The 21,431-nt window shown below is 41.9% G+C and overlaps 1 protein-coding gene across 2 annotated transcripts in view; it reads right to left on the bottom strand.

Annotated features, from left to right (window-relative positions):
* The window catches only part of LOC311136938 (fibroblast growth factor receptor 2-like), a 107,083-nt gene that overhangs the window by 46,340 nt on the left and 39,312 nt on the right, over positions 1-21,431 (bottom strand). For both annotated transcript variants that reach the window (XM_084171262.1, XM_084171261.1), the window contains exons 4-5: positions 16,711-16,785; positions 12,995-13,164 (exon numbers count right to left, since the gene is read on the bottom strand). In XM_084171262.1, coding sequence (XP_084027388.1) covers positions 12,995-13,164; positions 16,711-16,785 — 245 coding nt within the window. The remainder of the gene's footprint in view (positions 1-12,994; positions 13,165-16,710; positions 16,786-21,431) is intronic.

Genomic DNA, 21,431 nt, shown 5'->3' with positions numbered 1-21,431 from the left:
TTGTGTGTGTGTTTACAGAACTGTCACTAAAGACACTGTAGAGGGGAGAGGGAGTTCTGCTGAATACTGTGTTTACTAGAATGAGACTTTCTACAGAATTAAAGCCAAGGGGAAACATACAGTGCCTTGCAAAAGTATTCATCCCCCATGGCATTTTTCCTATTTTGTTGCATTACAACCTGTAATTAAAATTTATTTTTATTTGGATTTCATGTAAAATAGTCCAAATTGGTGAAGTGAAATGAAAAATAACTTGTTTCAAAAAATTATAAAAATAAATAATGGAAGATTGGTGCGTGCATATGTATTCACCCCCTTTGCTATGAAGCCACTAAATAAGATATGGTGCAACCAATTACATTCAGAAGTCACATAATGAGTTAAATAAAGTCCACTTGTGTGCAATCTAAGTGTCACATGATCTGTCACATGATCTCAGTATATATACACCTGTTCTGAAAGGCCCCAGAGTCTGCAACACCAGTAAGCAAGGGGCACCACCAAGCAAGCAGTACCATGAAGACCAAGGAGCTCTCCAAACAGGTCAGGGACAAAGTTGTGGAGAAGTACAGATCAGGGTTGGGTTGTAAATAAAATATCAGAAACTTTGAACATCCCACGGAGCACCATTAAATCCATTATAAAAAAATTGAATATGGCATCACAACAAACCTGCCAAGAGAGGGCCGCCCACCAATTCTCACGGACCAGGCAAGGAGGGCATTAATCAGAGAGGCAACAAAGACACCAAAGATAACCCTGAAGGAGCTGCAAAGCTCCAAAGCGGAGATTGGAGTATCTGTCCGTAGGACCACTTTAAGCCGTACACTCCACAGAGCTGGGCTTTATGGAAGAGTGGCCAGAAAAAAAGCCATTGCTTAAAGAAAAAACTAAGCAAACACGTTTGGTGTTCGCCAAAAGGCATATGGGAGACTCCCCAAACATATGGAAGAAGGTACTCTGGTCAGATGAGACTAAAATTGAGCTTTTTGGCCATCAAGGAAAACGCTATGTCTGGCGCAAACACAACATCTCTCATCACCCTGAGAACACCATCCCCACAGTGAAGCATGGTGGTGGCAGCATCATGCTGTGGGGATGTTTTTCTTCGTCAGGGACTGGGAAACTGGGCAGAATTGAAGGAATGATTGATGGCGCTAAATACTGGGAAATTCTTGAGGGAAACCTGTTTCAGTCTTCCAGAGATTTGAGAATGGGACGGAGGTTCACCTTCCAGCAGGACAAGCATACTGCTAAAGCAACACTTGAGTGGTATAAGGGGAAACATTTAAATGTCTTGGAATGGCCTAGTCAAAGCCCAGACCTCAATCCAATTGAGAATCTGTGGTATGATTTAAAGATTGCTGTACACCAGCGGAACCAATCCAACTTGAAGGAGCGGGAGCAGTTTTGCCTTGAAGAATGGGCAAAAATCCCAGTGGCTAGATGTGCCAAGCTTAAAGAGACATACCCCAAGAGACTTGCAGCGGTAATTGCTGCAAAAGGTGGCTCTACAAAGTATATAGCCACATAGTTTTTTCTCACAGAGACATTTTGCACAAACACAGTCCTTAAAAAACTTTGTACTGAATGTGACCAGTTTATTTTGTGATGCAATGTTCAGACATTCACAGAAGTAGCGACAGCATACACAATCATCCAAATTGGAAAATGTAGGCTACATAAGTCCTAGCGCTAACTGAGGAAATAATTGACGTAACACAAGCGGTCATATTTAGAGAACTCTCGGCTGACAAAAACAACAATATGAATTAGCTAATAGCAATTACTATTTATAATTAATCACATCATGTTTGAGCTCAACATGGATCAAAATAATTGAGTAAAACATTTTCTAGAAATCAAAAGTAATCCGACGATGGGTAGTTTGTGCCCGCCACCATGTTCTTTTTTTGCGTTAACCAAAGATAATAAGAGGAGACAAGATGAGTTTGATCTGTTTGCAGTATGCATGTTGAAGGGGGTGTGTCATCTACGATCATTCACTTCCCTTCATTCATCCGGAAGTTGACCTCATTATAACATCTTTGGTCTGACAGACGTTTACTTGACACCGAGAATGCATTGTATGATGTCAACAAACATGGCGCCACACATAGCTGGCAAATAGTTTTGCATTAGATCATTATAATCAGTATAACAAAATACCAAAAAAGTATTTTACACACATCATCCCATTACAATCTATGCAATAATCGGAATGTATTATTTGTCATCAGTACTTGAAAATGTGAATAAAACTGTAAATACATTATGCTTCATACATACAGTCGTGGTCAAAAGTTTTGAGAATTACACAAGTATTGGTCTTCACAAAGTTTGCTGCTTCAGTGTAATGAGATATTTTTGTCAGATGTTACTATGGTATACTGAAGTATAATTACAAGCATTCCATAAGTGTCAAAGGCTTTTATTGACAATTACATTAAGTTTATGCAAAGAGTCAATATTTGCAGTGTTGACCCTTCTTTTTCAAGACCTCTGCAATCCGCCCTGGCATGCTGTCAATTAACTTATGGGCCACATCCTGACTGATGCCAGCCCATTCTTGCATAATCAATGTGTGGAGTTTGTCAGAATTTGTGGGTTTTTGTTTGTCCACCCGCCTTTTGAGGATCGACCACAAGTTCTCAATGGGATTAAGGTCTGGGGAGTTTCCTGGCCATGGACCCAAAATGTCGATGTTTTGTTCCCCGAGCCACTTAGTTATCACTTTTGCCTTATGGCAAGGTGCTCCATCATGCTGGAAAAGGCATTGTTCGTCACCAAACTGTTCTTGGATGGTTGGGAGAAGTTGCTCTTGGAGGATGTGTTGGTACCATTCTTTATTCATGGCTGTGTTTTTAGGCAAAATTGTGAGTGAGCCCACTCCCTTGGCTGAGAAGCAACCCCATACATGAATGGTACCATACTCAGGATGCTTTACTGTTGGCATGACACAGGACTGATGGTAGCGCTCACCTTGTCTTCTCCGGACAAGCTTTTTTCCGGATGCCCCAAACAATCGAAAAGGGGATTCATCAGAGAAAATGACTTTACCCCAGTCCTCAGCAGTCCTATCCCTGTACCTTTTGCAGTATATCAGTCTGTCCCTTATGTTTTTCCTGGAGAGAAGTGGCTTCCTCGCTGCCCTTCTTGACACCAGGACATCCTCCAAAAGTCTTTGCTTCACTGTGCATGCAGATGCACTCACACCTGCCTGCTCCCATTCCTGAGCAAGCTCTGCACTGGTGGTGCCCCGATCCCGCAGGTGAATCAACTTTAGGAGACGGTCCTGGCACTTGCTGGACTTTCTTGGGCGCCCTGAAGCCTTCTTCACAACAATTGAACCTCTCTCCTTGAAGTTCTTGATGATCCGATAAATGGTTGATTTAGGTGCAATCTTACTAGCAGCAATATCCTTGCCTGTGAAGCCCTTTTTGTGCAAAGCAATGATGACGGCACGTGTTTCCTTGCAGGTAACCATGGTTAACAGAGGAAGAACAATGATTTCAAGCACCACCCTCCTTTTAAAGCTTCCAGTCTGTTATTCTAACTCAATCAGCATGACAGAGTGATCTCCAGCCTTGTCCTCATCAACACTCTCACCTGTGTTAACGAGAGAATCACTGACATGATGTCAGCTGGTCCTTTTGTGGCAGGTCTGAAATGCAGTGGAAATGTTTTTTGGGGGGGATTAAGTTCATTTTCATGGCAAAGAGGGACTTTGCAATTACTTGCAATTCATCTGATCACTCTTCATAACATTCTGGAGTATATGCAAATTGCCATCATAAAAACTGAGGCAGCAGACTTTGTGAAAATGTATATTTGTGTCATTCTCAAAACTTTTGACCACGACTGTATAAACTACAGTAAAAACGACAACACGATATACAGAAAATAAGGCACTTACTTTGATAGAAACGCAAACATGTCCAAAGGTATTATTTGTAAGGAAAACAACAATGCAATAATGCAAGTGCCAGCCAGAAAATGTGCCATTTCTTGGAAGACTGCGCAAATGTCTGCATACTTGATGTGCAGAAGAAATGGGGAAGGGCTCTCCTCGAAGACGGAAGTTTGTCCGGCTCAGTAAAAGCCTCAAACATAAATGGTCCGCAACACTGAAATGGGCTACTTCTATGTGAATTAATGAGGAGGCGGAACACACCTCAATTCAAACTGTTGTTAGAAAATACAACTTGTTAGAAAATAATTTGAAATTGACAAGTTGAAACATAGCCTATAGATAATTAGCAGGCAGCGCGTGTTAACTGTCCTATTGCGTAACAATTCCATTTTGGAACGGTGAGTAAATTCTGACATCACGTGCATAAAAAAACTTTTGCTGGAGAGACCGTTAGAGATATTTGGAACTCACAAGTGAAAAGGTTAAATAATGTTTGATTTGATTTCGATAGATTGTATGATTCCCCAATCGTATTATCTTATTCAGCTGAAGTATCTTACCATACAGCGCCTTCGGAAAGTATTCAGACCCCTTGACTTTTTCCACATTTTGTTAAGTTACAACCTTATTCTAAAATTGATTAAATAGTTTTTTTCCCCACATCAATCTACACACAATACCCCATAATAACAAAACCAAAACAGGTTTTAAGAAATGTTTTCTAAAAACAACAAAACAAAACGGAAATATCACATTTGCTTAAGTATTCAGACCCTTTACTCAGTACTTTGTTGAAGCACCATTGGCAGCGATTACAGCATTGAGTCTTTTTGGGTATGACACTACAACAGGGTTCTTCAATTCCGGTCCTGGAGGGCCGAAACACTTCTGTTTTTTATTTCTACCTAGTAGTTAATTGCACTCACCTGGTGTCCCAGGTCTGAATTAGCCCCTGATTAGAAGGAGAGGATGAAAAACAGAGGTGTTTCGGCCCTCCAGGACCGGAATTGAAGAACCCTGCACTACAAGCTTGGCACACCTGTGTTTGGGGAGTTTCTCCCATTCTTCTCTGCAGATCCTCTCAAGCTCTGTCAAGTTGGATGGGGAGCGTTGCTGCACAGCTATTTTCAGTTCTCTCCAGAGATGTTCAATCGGGCTCTGGCTGGGCCACTCAATGACATTCAGAGACTTGTTCCAAAGCCACTCCTGTGTTTTCTTGGTTGTGTGCTTAGGGTCGTTGTCCGGATCACCACCTCAAGCTGAACCCTGGCAAGACGGAGCTGCTCTTCCTCCCGGGGAAGGACTGCCCGTTCCATGATCTCGCCATCACGGTTGACAACTCCGTTGTGTCCTCCTCCCAGAGTGCGAAGAGCCTTGGCGTGACCCTGGACAACACCCTGTCGTTCTCCGCTAACATCAAGGCGGTGACCCGATCCTGCAGGTTCATGCTCTACAACATTCGGAGAGTACGACCCTGCCTTACACAGGAAGCGGCACAGGTCCTAATCCAGGCACTTGTCATCTCCCGTCTGGATTACTGCAACTCGCTGTTGGCTGGGCTCCCTGCCTGTGCCATTAAACCCCTACAACTCATCCAGAATGCCGCAGCCCGTCTGGTGTTCAACCTTCCCAAGTTCTCTCACGTCACCCCCCTCCTCCGCACACTCCACTGGCTTCCAGTTGAAGCTCGCATCCGTTACAAGACCATGGTGCTTGCCTATGGAGCAGTGAGGGGAACGGCACCTCCGTACCTTCAGGCTCTGATCAGTCCCTACACCCAAACGAGGGCATTGCGTTCATCCACCTCTGGCCTGCTGGCTCCCCTTCCTCTGCGGAAGCATAGTTCCCGCTCAGCCCAGTCAAAACTGTTCGCTGCTCTGGCACCCCAATGGTGGAACAAGCTCCCTCACGACGCCAGGACAGCGGAGTCACTCACCACCTTCCGGAGACATTTGAAACCCCACCTCTTTAAGGAATACCTGGGATAGGATAAAGTAATCCTTCTACCCCCCCCCCCCCCCCCCCCAAAAAAAAAATATTAAAAAAAACTTTTGTAAAGTGGTTATCCCACTGGCTATAGGGTGAATGCACCAATTTGTAAGTCGCTCTGGATAAGAGCGTCTGCTAAATGACGTAAATGTAAATGTCCTGTTGGAAGGTGAACCTTCACCCCAGTCTGAGGTCCTGAGCGCTCAGGAGCAGGTTTTCATCCAGTATCTCTCTGTACTTTGCCCCGTTCATCTTTGCCTCAATCCTGACTAGTCTCCTAGTCCCTGCCACTGAAAAACATCCCCACAGCATGATGCTGCCACCACCATGCTTCACCGTAGGGATGGTGCCAGGATTCCTCCAGACGTGAGGCTTGGCATTCAGGCCAAAGAGTTCAATCTTGGTTTCATCAAACCAGAGAATCTTGTTTCTCATGGTCTGAGAGTCTTTAGGTGCCTTTTGGCAAACTCCAAGCAGGCTGTCATGTGCCTTTTACTGAAGAGTGGCTTCCGTCTGGCCACTACCATAAAGGCCTGATTGGTGGAGTGCTGCAGAGATGGTTGGCCTTCTTGAAGGTTCTCCCATCTCCACAGAGGAACTCTAGAGCTCTGTCAAAGTGACCATCGGGTTCCTGGTCACCTCCCTGACCAAGGCCCTTTTCCCCTGATTGCTCAGTTTGGCCGGGCGGCCAGCTCTAGGAAGAGTCTTGGTGGTTCCAAACTTCTTCCATTTAAGAATGATTGCGGCCACTGTGTTCTTCGGGACCTTCAATGCTGCAGACATTTATTGGTACCCTTCCCCAGATCTGTGCCCCGACACAATCCTGTCTCGGAGCTCTACGGACAATTCCTTTGACCTCATGGCTTGGTTATTGCTCTGACATTTCACTGTCAACTGTGGGACCTTATATAGACAGGTATGTGCCTTTCCAAATAATCTCCAATCAATTAAATTGGTGGACTCCAATCAAGTTGTAGAAACATCTCAAGGATGATGCACCTGAGCTCAATTTCAAGTCTAATAGCAAAGGGTCTGAATACTTATGTAAATAAGGTATTTATGTTATGGCCTCCCGAATGGCGCAGTGGTCTAAAACACTGCATCGCAGTGCTAGCTGTACCACTAGAGATCCTGGTTCGAATCCAGGCTCTGTCGTAGCCGACCGCGACCGGGAGACCCATGGGGAGGCGCACAATTGGCCCTGTTTCCCATGAGATGTGGCATCAGGTATTTTCAGGACAAATAAATAAACTCACTAACTGTTACTGTATCTTATAAGTACCACAGAGGCTGCAGTGAAAAAGTATGAAACATTCTCTCTAGACTTCCTCTGTTGGAACAAAAAACTATATACATTTTGGATTGTAAAAGAAAACTTGATGGGGTTTTTTCTGGATCAAAAGGGGGCTTAGGTGGTGGGCATGGCAGGGAGCATGGCAGGGGGTGTAGCAATGGGTGCAGTCGGCCCATTGGTGCGGAAGAATTTTAGAGAACATTTTAGAGGACCCCATCTAGGCAGTGTATTTCTTTGCGGAACAATTCTCTGCAATTCTACACATTTCTCCATGGAGTTGAGAGAAATGTTTGCAGTTTTAAAGCTAATGTCCTGCATTCTACACATTTTGCCATGGAGCTGAGAGAAAATGTTGCATTTTTAAAGCTAATTTCCTGTGATTCTACATATTCTACCATGGAGCTGCAAGAAAATGTTGCAGTTTAAAGCTATTCTATGAATTTTGCCATGGTTAATGCAGTGTTATTTTGCTCAAACAGAATAACAAAATCAATATTGCTAAATACATTGTTTTTGTCTTGCTTTTTTATTTTTTGGATTGTCTAGCTTTTATTTTGGTGATTGTTAGTTCTCAAAGATTATATATATTTAAATATATAAGTCCATTATCTTTTCTACATACTTTATATCTGTTTTCATATCATTTAAGTTTACACTGAAAGCATTTTTCCCTCCCCCAAAAGGATTTAAATGACAGAAAAATACCTGGAATAAAGTGTCCTGGCCATTTTTAAAGATGAAAGTAACACATGGATGTAATTAATTTATTTATTATTATATATTTTTAAATACAAACTTATACATCTGAACAACAACTTACAGACGCGCACAAACTACGACTACATCTCATCTGCCCAGATCCCCATCCCTAGTGGCTGCATTATTGTTTTCCACTTGGCCTTAAATTGCACCAATATGTTTTTCTCAATCGCCCATGCTATTTCAATATTTCAATAATACATAATTCGATTTTTCCATTGTGTTAATTGATTTGATTTAGACATTTTTTGTATATGTTTTTTCAAGATGAGAAGAGAATTCTCCAGCCCATTGGTTCTCACTACACCCTCATATGCCATGTCTTGAAATATGCAGACAGATGGATTAAAAGTAAGTTTACATTGTATTACTTCTGAAATTCAATTTTCTTTTATTATTTAAATGTTTTATTTAACCTTTATTTAACTAGGCAAGTCAGTTAAGAACAAATACTTATTTACAATGAAGGCCTACCACTACTGAACAAAAATATAAACGCAACATGCACCAATTTCAACAATTTTACTGAGTCACAGTTCATATAAGGTAATCAGTCAATTGAAATTAATGAATTAGGTGCTAATCTATGGATTTCACATGACTGGGCAGGGGCTCAGCCATGGGTGGGACATCTGTAACATTGTGTTGTGTGACAAAACTGCACATTTTAGAGTGGCCTTTTATTGTCCCAGCACAGTGTGCCCCTGTGTAATGATCATGCTGTTTAATCAGCTTCTTGATATGCCACACCTGTCAGGTGGATGGATTATCTTGGCAAATGAGAAATGCTCACAGGGATGTAAACACATTTCTGCACAACATTTGAGAGAAACAAGCTTTTTGTGCTTATGGAACATTTCTGGGATCTTTTATTTCAGCTCATGAAATATGGGACCAACACTTTACATGTCGCGTTTATATTTTTGTTCGGTTGGTCCGTCCAAAATTACATTTTAATTCTGTCATAGAAATACATTTATTTCCTGTTACCAAGTCGTTTACGGTTTCTATGCCTTTAGTTTTCCATGTGGACCAATTTATTGGTGAAGCTATCCAAGGATTGTTCTATAAGGTTGTGTTTTTAGGGAGTGATATTGGTTCTTGTAGAATATGTTACATTTTCTTCTAATTGTTATAGTGTTCTAAACTATGAAGTTTTAATGTTCTTAGCTTTATCCTTTGAAAATATTCTGGGAATGAGCATGTGCATCTTCAATATGTATCCATTGTTCGTCTTTTGTGCATTTAACTATATGTTGCAAGTAAAAGCCTTTGGTAGCGAATTGATACAATTCCAAGTCTGGAAGGTTAAAACCACCCTCAGACTTAAGAAGATGTGAAACATTCCTTTTAAAGTCTGTTATGACCGAGTATATTATTTTAAAAGAATGTATTCGGTGGGGTAAATAAATAAATACAAAAACATTTGGAGCCATGCCATTCTAAATAGGTTTATTCTACCTGTAAAATGTATGTGAAGATTATTCCATTTAATTAGATCTGCCTTCATATTGTTGAGTAATGGAATAAAGTTGTCTTTATTATTTGTTGTTTGTTGTCACTTACTAAGTATTTCATATTTTTTGTGGTCCACTTAAAGGATTGCTGTAAATCGTGAGTTATTCTTTTTATTTTTCCTATTGCCATTATTTTATATTTTTTCACGTAAATGTTATATCCTGAGATTTTATGTAGTATTATATATTCTGAAAATATTGGTCAGGTACAGTATATCAGGAGATCATCTGCAAATAAGTTTAGTTTATATTGATTTTTACAAATACTGATACTTGTTACGTTTGGGTCCTGTCTAATTCCTTCTGCAAGCGGTTCAATTGCCAGTGCAAACAGGAAGGGGAGAGGGGACATCTCTGTCTTGTGCCCCTTTCTACAGCAATTTCATCAGATAATGTATTATTTGTGTATATTTTTGCTTTAGGACATTTATACAATACTTTTATGAAATTTATTATTTCAGCTGCAAAGTTGAAAGCTTCCGAAGTTTTGAATAGGAAAGGCCATTCAAGATGGTCAAAAGCCTTTTTGGCATCAACAGCTATTATTGATAAATCTATATCTTGTTTTTTGGCATATTGCATTAAACTGAAACATGTCCTTGTATTTGTTTGTAACTGTCTATTTTTAACAAACCATGTTTGATTGATATGTATCATTGAAGAACAAGTAAAACATTTTAGCAGACATGACATATGAGGGCGGTGGGCATTCCATAGAATGGGAGGATCATAGTATAAATACATAGTTATTGTATACATTACATACTGTATATAGATACAGTACCAGTCAAAAGTTTGGACACACCTACATCATTAATTCTACAGTAATTTACAATGATAGTATTTTACTGTAATGTATTTCTGATCATTTGTTGAAGAAAAAAATCATAGTATGCAAAGAAACATTAACACTGCAATTTACATCAGCAATTAAGCTGATTAAATCCTGCATTATGTGGTGATTGATCGCGCTATTTATAGGGCCAAAATGGGCCTGTTTCTGCACATCAGGCATGCTATCAAAATGGCACATCTATTGCTGCTTGACGACATTGCCGAGCGTGCTCTGAGAAGGGAACGCATCTTTGAGGATCACGTTGATTTATTTGCAGACTGACGAGTACTTGATCGGACGGTTTAGGCTTCCAAGACACGTTTTAATGGAGCTGTGTGATACTTTGGAGCCAGCGCTGCGAAGCCATACCCAACGGTCCAATCCCGTACCACCTCATGTGCAGGTACTCTCCACCTTGGGATTTTTAGCCACTGGGACATTTCAGCGGGAGTTAGCAGACCGGGTGGGCATATCACAGCCATCCATAAGCCGCGCTCTCCCACGAGTTGTGGATGGAATAAATCAACTGGCCACACAATATATTTTCTTCCCCTACACAGCGCAACAACAGCTGCCGGTCAAGAGAGGGTTCTACTCTATTGCGGGTCAGCACAACGTAATCGGGGCAATAGACTGCACTCACGTGCGCATTAAGGCACCCTCACCAGACCCATTCCCATACCTCAACCGCAAGCAATATTACTCAATGTGCAAGTAATCTGCGACTCCGACAACCATCTCTTGAACGTGGTCTCCCGCTTCCCAGGAGGTGCACATGACTCTTATATTTTGCAGAACATTTCTGTGGGAATGCGCCTGTAACCAGGAGCTGCTGGAGACGCATGGCTCATTGGTAAGCATTGTTCAGTAATTTCAAATTCCAATTGTTGGTTTCAAAAAGTGGGTTTCTTCATTAATGACTTGTTTCATTAGGAGATCGGGGGTATGCCCTTGCGCCCTGGCTAATGATGCCACTAACAAACCCTCAGACGCACCAAGAGGCCTCTTATACTGTACAACAGATAATAATAGTTTGTTTGTTTTGGTGAGCATTTAGAGCATTTTAGTTATGTTTTCCTGGATATCCTTCAGCTGTTTGTTGCTCTCATTTGCATCTCCAAGTTTTTTGTCTTTTCCTCTAAAGGAATGGCTTGTTGGGTTTCAGTCGCAGCGTCGCTTTACCCACAGATTGGTTCGTTGTTAGTTGGCTGTACCTGTACCTGCACCAAAACTATTTTTCTTCATAGCTTATTTTCAATCTTTTCTTTTTTTTATAGGGAGCCAATTAGTTTTCAGCACTTTTATTTCCATGACTGATCGTTTTTTCATGGCTCTGTCTTGCACCTCTGCAGCAGACATATGGTGGGCAATATGTTTGGAACATCAAATCGCAATATATATAGAATCATGAGAATCGCAACACATATCGTATCGGCACCTAAGTATCGTGATAATATCATATTGTGAGGTCCCTGGCAATTCCCAGCCCTAGTTATCGACATGGTTTCGAAGTAGCCTATAGTGTTGTTTTGCATAATGTACAGGTAGCACATTTTAGAACAGATGGTGTTAACAAACTGTTGCCTACCTGTGTTAATTTTTTATTTTCATCAAAGCACATATTTTGCTCAGTGGTGCGCGCTGTTGAGTTGAAAATTGCAACCATTCGAGAGAAAAATGCAACCATTCGCACAATCATCCTAAAATCTCATAAGAAAAGAGGTAGTGTTTTCTGTATATATGCGATTATATTTGGTTCTGTTATGTTGAATACTATCATTATGTGATATTGCAGACATTGATTCAGCTTTGATCAACTTTTTAAATAAGCACCATTCGCCAGAGTAACCATGTTCTCTACAAGTAGAGCAGAGACTGTGCGTAAAGTAGAGAATCCTGCACATGCGCAGAAGCTTCGGGACCTTTAGCTGTCGGGAAAAGGGGTCCAGAAAGTCAGATCCGCAGCCACTCCGTAAACTTTAACTAGGATGCGCAGCTCAACAGTAGTAGCAGTAGCAGTGTAGTCCCGTGTAGCTCAGTTGGTAGAGCATGGCGTTTGCAACGCCAGGATTGTGGGTTCGTTTCCCACGGGGGGCCAGTATGAAAAAAAATGTATGCACTCACTAACTGTATGTCGCTCTGGATAAGAGCGTCTGCTAAATGACTAAAATGTAAAATGTAGTGTAAATCAACTCATAGCCTCATACACAACTCATAACAATGGGTACACAATATCCTGTTCCCAAAAGCTTGTGTGACCTGTTTACCCTGAATATTAATTACTTCAGCTTCAGTTTTCTAATTGGGGGAGTTGAGAGACATTTAAAGCTGGGGGAGAGAGATAGTGTGTAAAGTGTCCCGTCGAGAGCACACACACGGATGACTGAGTACAATTTCACACCAGCAGCCCATGCCCTCCTGTCATCTCCTCTTTCTCCAGTGATGGTGTAGAGAGGGTGGGTGACATACACATTTAATTGGGGGATTTTAAGAGCCAAAATGGAAGGGCAACAGTCTGCACCAAAATCAAGACACAGAAAATAGCATTGAAAGTATAAGTCCTTTCTAAACAACAGTCACAAATGTAAACTTGAATGAAACATTTGATTACATAGACTCATTTCAAGGCACTAGTCGTGAGAAACTCCATGTGCCAGCATGCTGCAGTGCGGGGTTCTCTCTCGTACCTTGTACCCGCCCATGCGGTCCTCCTGTCGGAATGGTCGGCTGTTCTTCAGCCAGCGCATCTTAGGACGTGGGTTGCCCCCGGCAGCACAGCGAAACTTGACTGTGTTGGCAGCAGGTACAGCATGTAACCTCTTCTCCATCTTCTCCAGCATCGTCCAATAGGGCGCCCCTAAAGTCAACATGTCAAATTAGATTTTCTCCATCTATAGCAAAACAGGAACATATAACATCTGATATTTGGGAAGTACCAGACAGTACCAGAAAGTTTCCATTGTTACCACATAGTTTATTAGTTAAAACCATGTCCCAAATGGCACTTTTTTTATTTTTTTCTTAAAAACTGCATTGTTGGTTAAGGGCTTGTAAGTAAGCATTTCACTGTAAGGTCTACACCTGTTGTATTCGGCGCATGTAGCAAATAAAATTTGATTTGATTCGATTTATATAGCGCACTATTTTTGACCAAAGCCCTATTGTCCGAGGTGGCAAGCCCTAAACTGTTAGTCACACTCCCCTAGCCCCCTTCACAACACTGGGCTGTATGGACTTACAACCCAGCTTTACAACCCAGTTTTACAACCCAGCCATGGCTTCACAGGCTACGTCCCAAATGGCACCCTATTCCCTATGGGCCCAAGTCAAAAGGATTGCGTTAAATAGGGAATATGGTGCCATTTGGGACGTAACTCCAGTTCACACTGGAAACACTTAAAACTCAAACACATTTGGTCTCTTTTGAGGGTTGCAGGACGCGTTGCCAAGAGGGTAACTAGACCATCACATCCATTTAATCTAGTTGCAGTTAGTGTTTTTTTACCACTTCTTCCAATTACAATATTTAGCCTCCTGTCATCGGGGAAGATATGGATGTTGGGAAGATGGGATATTTATCACCCTTGAATAATCATTATGTTCCAGAAGGGAGAAAGATTATTTCACATTTGTTGTGAGTGAGAGATGTTTGATTTGTAAAGGGTAAGTTACCCACACAATGATCACGCTCCTTCATTCAAACACACCCCCACAGGGTTGTATAGGAAGTTAGGAACACCCCTTTTCTGTCTGGCCTACATACTGTAACTGCAGCTCGTTCACCCCATATCTCTCCTTTTCTGTAGTTCCCTGAAGCCCCCCCTCTCTCTCTCCCTCTTCCTCTTTCACACACACACTTTATCTTCTCTCTCTCTAGCTCTCTCTCGGCACCTGGGAGAGTGATTGCATAAGCAGATGGCCTCAGAAAGAAGAGAAACTTGGAGCGAAACAACACAACTGATGTCCTCCCCACCATCACTTCCTATATCTATCTTACAGGAGCAGGGAGAAGAGGGGGAACACTCCAGGGTTCCTGTAGCCTTTAGACACTCCTTTAGCCTTCTTGGGCCTCTGTCCTTCTCTTTCCACCTCTCTCTCCCTGTTTCAGCCCCTCTTCCCACTCCTCTCTTCCGTCCACCAGAGAGCAATCAGAATACTATCAGAGTCGGTCACCTCCCATCATTTTCTCTGGCATGCAAACCGGACAGTCCACACATACTTTGATGCAGAAGAAGTAAACCATGCTCTTCCTTCCAGGATGAACCAACGCACTATAATTAGACTAGTTAGTCTCTTTTAAGCCCATTTCCTTCTCACTCTGTCCCCTATTTCTCGCCATCTTATTTTCTCTTTCAACACTCCTCCCTACAGACACACAGACAGTCAGACAGGTTAAGGTGGCGACTGCCCCCATTCAGGAGCTCGTCTCTCTCAGGTGAACTCTGACCCCGGAGTGGCAGCAGCTGCGTCTGATGATGAGCACGGGACATGATGGTGAAAGGTGACCGGGTCTGTTTCCCATGCTCCGCTCGTCCGGAGGTAGCGAGACTTCAAAGAACCCCCAACCTCTGTCCAGATGAGGCCAAACTCTCACTGACCAACTGCTGTGGCCCCTAAGACCCCTCTGTGGCCCCTAGGACCCTGTGTGGCCCCTTAAGCTCTCTGGATCCAGATAGCTTCTCTTGCTGTTTACTCTGTGGCAGTCTGGGGTTAGCTCAGGTTATCTATGTCTCCAAAACAAGAATGTGCTTAACGTTCAGAATGAGGAGTGAGGCACAAACATTAAGTGTCAAATGATAGTATTAATTGCTTTAAAGTTGTACATTTGCCCCATACTGTACAGCTGGTACTACATCTACATATACTGTATACCTAGGACAAACATAACAAAGCAGCTAATGATAATAGACTATTACAAGCTTGTAAATTGTACCCTACAGATGTTTCAAACGAAAACAAACGGGAGCAATTAAGGTTGATCTCCTTAACAGGCCAGAGAATTAGTTAGAACAGCAGAACCAATTGGAGTGGAACCCCATATCCACTCTGACGTCAATGCTGCCCCGAAAAACAAAGCCTCCTCCATGATCCTTCCGTACGCCTTGCTTGTCTCCTCCAATCACAGCCAACCTGACGCTGGGCAGGGGGTACAACTTAGCTCATAACTTTTTCTCCCAGTGTTTTAGTGGGGGCCAGGTTGTGACTGTGTTGTTGTTCAGTCTCTTTTTAAGAAAGTGGAATCAAAGTGTACAGAGTACGAGCTGAGGCAGACACTGAAACCTAACCCATTGGGCCTTAGAATGGCCCCAAGCACAATGCTCAGGCCCCCTTCTCCTTCCCTCCTTCCTTTTTTCCTTAAAAAGCCTCCACAACCCCCCTCCAGAAATGGGCCGAGGGCCAGAGCTCCACAGCGTACACAGAGAAGTGCTGGTGCTGATCCAAACCAGAACGCTGTAGTTAAAAGGCCTCAACCTTCCCCTCGTTTTCCTCTCTTCCCCCACTCTTCCCGGGTTTTGAATTCTTAGAAAAAACACCAGGAGAAAATTCAACTGAGCTGCCAGAACAGTTTTTACTTTGCATTCAAACAGCTTATTACCACCAGAAACAGTTTTTTTTCTTTCTCTCCATTTTCCTCCCCTTACAGAGTTCCTAGACGACATATTTAATGGATTTCAGGCAATTATAGTCGGTGAAAAGTGGGGGAGTTGAGCCCACTATTAGGCGCGGTGCGTGTTGACAATTTTAACAAGATGTGGAAGCCCTCTTCTTCACTTTGGCCCTGTGATACACACACATCTCATCACATACAGCCCATCTCCCATCTGGTCCCTAACCCTGTCCAGATGGGAGCATTTCATAATGGATGAGTCCAGCTGACTGGTTCCTTGGGGCCTGACTACCTGAGAGATGCCGGCTACAGTAGGAATGTTAGGAATTCCTCTTCCCTGGAGCGCCTAGAAGGCCTGGGAGAGATAGGCTTACAAACATCACCCTCACAATACACACACACATACACATACACATTCCCAGCAGACACACACTTCCAGACTCACTACATACACAGGAATACTACAGTACAGCAGAGATCTCATTGCAGATTTGAACTGATGAAACTACCAGATTTAGTAACACTGTGCACACAACACACAAAAAGACAAACATTTAGGAGTATAGTAACTTTGGTCATGATGACATTTGACCTGATGGTCGAAAGTCCAAACCATGGACCTCAGCTCCACAACAGTGTTATTATATAACAATGAGGGTAAAAACAACCAAAGAAAATGACAACCTATTTGCTGAGTTCACATATTGCCCTAATGCCCCCACTACAGAAGACAACGGTCACAGCCTCTCCTGCCCTGTCCCCACACTGTCCCCACAATACTATGCCCATACTCACTTATCTGCTCTCCGTCCGCCCCCACATCCTCCGATCGCTCTGTGTCGTCCTCATCGTCCCCAGACGAGATGGCATCTGTAGAGATGACCACGGTTACTTACTGCTATCTCTGCCACCACTCAGGACAGCTCCAGCCATACACATACACTCACACGCATGCACACACACATGCCTTCACACACACACACGTATACACACACACTCACTGCAGCACATGCTCATACATGCACTGATGTGTTTAGGTGAGGTGGCAGGATCAGGTGATGTAATATTGACGTTTACACTGTTCACAAAATCATAATCATACGTAACCAAGGACAGATACACTCACACATACACTCACACGCATGCACACACACATGCCTTCACACACTCACACGTATACACACACACTCACTGCAGCACATGCTCATACATGCACTGATGTGTTTAGGTGAGGTGGCAGGATCAGGTGATGTAATATTGACGTTTACACTGTTCACAAAATCATAATCATACGTAACCAAGGACAGCATGACTCACTGACGTTTGTAAGAAAAGTTGAATAACTACAACTACATGACCCAGAAAACCCTCCCATTCCACAACCCTTCCATGGCCATTCCCCAACTACCACCCTATTAAAAAAGCATCAAAACCTCTAAAGATCAGGGATGTAGGAGCATCTTGGTTCTTCACAGGTAAAGTAGCCAAAGCCACACTGCAGTCCAGCAATTGTATACCTTGCCTACTCTGCCAATACTATCCACAGCTAGGTGCATGTGTACAGAGCCATATAGAGGCACAGGTGTATACTACATATACACTCTTAGAAAAAAACTCACGAGTTTGAGTAATCTGATGAAGTTTAAAAAGATACAGTTGAAGTCAGAAGTTTACATACACCTTAGTCAAATACATTTAAACTCAGTTTTTCACAATTCCTGACATTTAATCCTAGTTAAAATTCCCTGTCTTAGGTCAGTTAGGATCACCACTTGATTTTAAGAATGTGAAATGTCAGAATAATAGTAGAGAGAATGATTTATTCCAGCTTTTATTTCTTTCATCACATTCCAAGTGGGTCAGATGTTTACATACACTCAATTAGTATTTGGTAGCATTGCCTTTAAATTGTTTAACTTGGGTCAAACGTTTCGGGTAGCCTTCCTCAAGCTCCCCACAATAAGTTGGGTGAATTTTGGCCCATTCCTCCTGACAGAGCTGGTGTAACTGAGTCAGGTTTGTAGGCCTCCTTGCTCGCACACGCTTTTCCAGTTCTGCCCACAAATGTTCTATAGGATTGAGGGCTTTGTAATGGCCACTCCAATACCTTTACTTTGATGTCCTTAAGCCATTTTGCCACAACTTTGGAAGTATGCTTGGGGTCATTGTCCATTTGGAAGACCCATTTGCGACCAAGCTGAAACTTCCTGACTGATGTCATGAGATGTTGCTTCAATATTTCCACATAATTTTCCTTCCTCATGATGCCATCAATTTTGTGAAGTGCACCAGGCCCTTCTGCAGCAAAGCACCCCCACAGCATGATGCCGCCACCCCCGTGCTTCACGTTTGGGATGGTGTTCTTCGGCTTGCAAGCTATCCCCTTTTTCCTCCAAACATAACGATGGCCATTATGGCCAAACAGTTCTATTTTTGTTTCATCAGACCAGAGGACATTTTTCCAAAAAGTACGATCTTTGTCCCCATGTGCAGTTGCAAACCGTAGTCTGGCTTTTTTATGGCGGTTTTGGAGCAGTGGCTTCTTCCTTGCTGAGTGGCATTTCAGGTTATGTCGATTTAGGACTCGTTTTACTGTGGATATAGATAATTTTGTACTTGTTTCCTCCAGCATCTTCACAGGGTCCTTTGCTGTTGTTCTGGAATTGATTTGCGCGAAACAGAAAGCGTCTCCTTCCTGAGCGGTGTGACAACTGAGTGGTCCCATGGTGTTTATACTTGCGTACTATTGTTTGTACAGATGAACGTGGTACCTTCAGGCGTTTGGAAATTGCTCCCAAGGATGAACCAGACTTGTGGATGTCTACAATTTTTTTTCTGAGGTCTTGGCTGATTTCTTTTGTTTTCCCATGATGTCAAGCAAAGAGGCACTGAGTTTGAAGGTAGGCCTTGAAATACATCCACAGGTACACCTCCAATTGACTCAAATTATGTCAATTAGCCTATCAGAAGCTTCAAAAGCCATGACATCATTTTCGGGAATTTTCCAAGCTGTTTAAAGGCACAGTCAATTTAGTGTATGTAAACTTCTGACCTACTGGAATTGTGATCCTGTGAATTATAAGTGAAATAATCTGTCTGTAAACAATTGTTGGAAAAATGACTCGTGTCATGCACAAAGTAGTTGTCCTAACCGACTTGCCAAAACGATAGTTTGTTAACAAGAAATTTGTGGAGTGGTTGAAAAATGAGTTTTAATGTCTCCAACTTTAGTGTATGTAAACTTCCGACTTCAACTGTAGGTGTGAGAATGTTTTAAACTGTACCTATATGGGAATATTTGTGCATGTAATCATTTTACATATACAGTACTGACATAGTTAATATATTTTCCATGATTGTTTTTATTTCAAATTAGTATGTTCTGTATTTAAAAAAACACACCCATCATTATCATATTTCCCAACATGCTCTATTGCAGGTTGATTTTAAGAATTGTTTATTTCAATATCTGTGTTTTTGTATGTACAGTGGCTTGCGAAAGTATTCACCCCCCTTGGCAATTTTCCTATTTTATTGCCTTACAACCTGGAATTAAAATTGTTTTTTGGGGGGGTTTGTATCATTTGATTTACACAACATGCCTACCACTTTGAAGATGCAAAATATGTTTTATTGTGAAGCAAACCCCCCAAAAATAATACTTTGTAGAGCCTCCTTTTATAGCAATTACAGCTGCAAGTCTCTTGGGGTATGTCTCTATAAGCTTGGCACATCTAGCCACTGGGATATTTGCCCATTCTTCAAGGCAAAACTGCTCCAGCTCCTTCAAGTTGGATGGGTTCCGCTGGTGTACAGCAATCTTTAAGTCATACCACAGATTCTCAATTGGATTGAGGTCTGGCCTTTGACTAGGCCATTCCAATACATTTAAAGTGGACAGATACTACAATCTCTGCTGTGGATCTTTGCAGCTTCTTCAGGGTTATCTTTGGTCTCTTTGTTGCCTCTCTGATTAATGCCCTCCTTGCCTGGTCCGTGAGTTTTGTTGTGGTGCCATATTCTTTCCATTTTTGAATAATATATTTAATGGTGCTCCGTGGGATGTTCAAAGTTTCTGATATTTTTTTATAACCCAAGCCTGATCTGTACTTCTCCACAACTTTGTCCCTGACCTGTTTGGAGAGCTCCTTCGTCTTCATAGTGCCGCTTGCTTAGTGGTGTCCCTTGTTTAGTGGTGTTGCAGACTCTGGGGCCTTTCAGAACAGGTGTATATATACTGAGATCATGTGACAGATCATGTGACACTTAGATTGCACACAGGTGGACTTTATTTAACTAATTATGTGACTTCTGAAGGTAATTGGTTGCACCAGATCTTATTTAGGGGATTCATAGCAAAGGGGGTGAATACATAGACTTTTCCATTATTTATACTTTCAAATATTTTGAAACATGTTATTTTTTTCATTTCACTTCACCAATTTTGACTATTTTGTGTATGTCCATTACATGAAATAAAAATACAAATCTATTTAAATTACAGGTTGTAATGCAACAAAATAGGAAAAATGCCAAGGGGAATGAATACTTTTGCAAGACACTTGATTGATTGGTTGATTAATCTTATGCTACACAAAGATAAATAACATATATTTTTCTAAACTAATCCAATCTGTTAGTAGTTTGACTTAATATACCAGTTAGTGAGATGGTTGTTCCAGTTTACATGATTTAGGTAGTATCAATAATCAATTTGGAGGGTTGAATACCGGGAAACAGGTTACTGAGTTTTACCGCCCAAACCCACTCCCTTTTCCCAGGATAAATAACTGCGAGAAACTGGTAAATTATTATAAATTACTTCTATCAACAGCATGACTTGAAATGGAACTGCTAAATAATGTGATGTCTAAATCTGGCTTCTCTATGGCCTTCTCTCTGCTATCTGCATGATCAATCATCAACGCTCAGGGTGGGGACAGACAGCGCATCTCAGTAGGAGCGCAGTTCACAATGCATGTATCATCTCATCATGGTAACTTTTTGAACTTTTGAAGGAAGAGAACGCTAACAGTTTTTTATTCAGACCGTCACCCATAACCATTCAATCTTCGTGAAGAGAAGTGAAGGACGTCTACATCTTATTCTAGTCCTATGTTATTCAAGCATGTCATTATAATGATGAAGATATAGCCAACAAAACTAATTTCATTTAACTGTTGAAAGCAAGGAAGAAATGCAGCAACAATAGAGAGAAAAAGAGGAGGATATGCACGTCACACAATATTAGGGGAAATATTATGTAGGGCTCAGGTAGTATCAGGCTTGAATTAAACCCAGACATATTTATATACTTTATATGCTTTAGAATGACACTTTCGGTTTTGGCGGGAAATACCAGGTCACCCGGGAGAAAAGTGATTTATTCTTGGGATGGAACATTTGTAAAATACCGGGCAAATATTCAACCCTAATGTACGCCACCCTGGCTGTCATTCTAAATACAGGTTGCAGGTGATTAAAATGTCCAATTGTTGGGTATCCTCACTAATTCC

Source organism: Coregonus lavaretus (genome assembly GCF_964263955.1).
Source record: "Coregonus lavaretus genome assembly, chromosome: 1".
NCBI classification, from domain to species: Eukaryota; Metazoa; Chordata; class Actinopteri; order Salmoniformes; family Salmonidae; genus Coregonus; species Coregonus lavaretus.
Note: the sequence above shows the minus strand (reverse complement) of the source record. Positions and strands in the feature narration are given on the sequence as shown.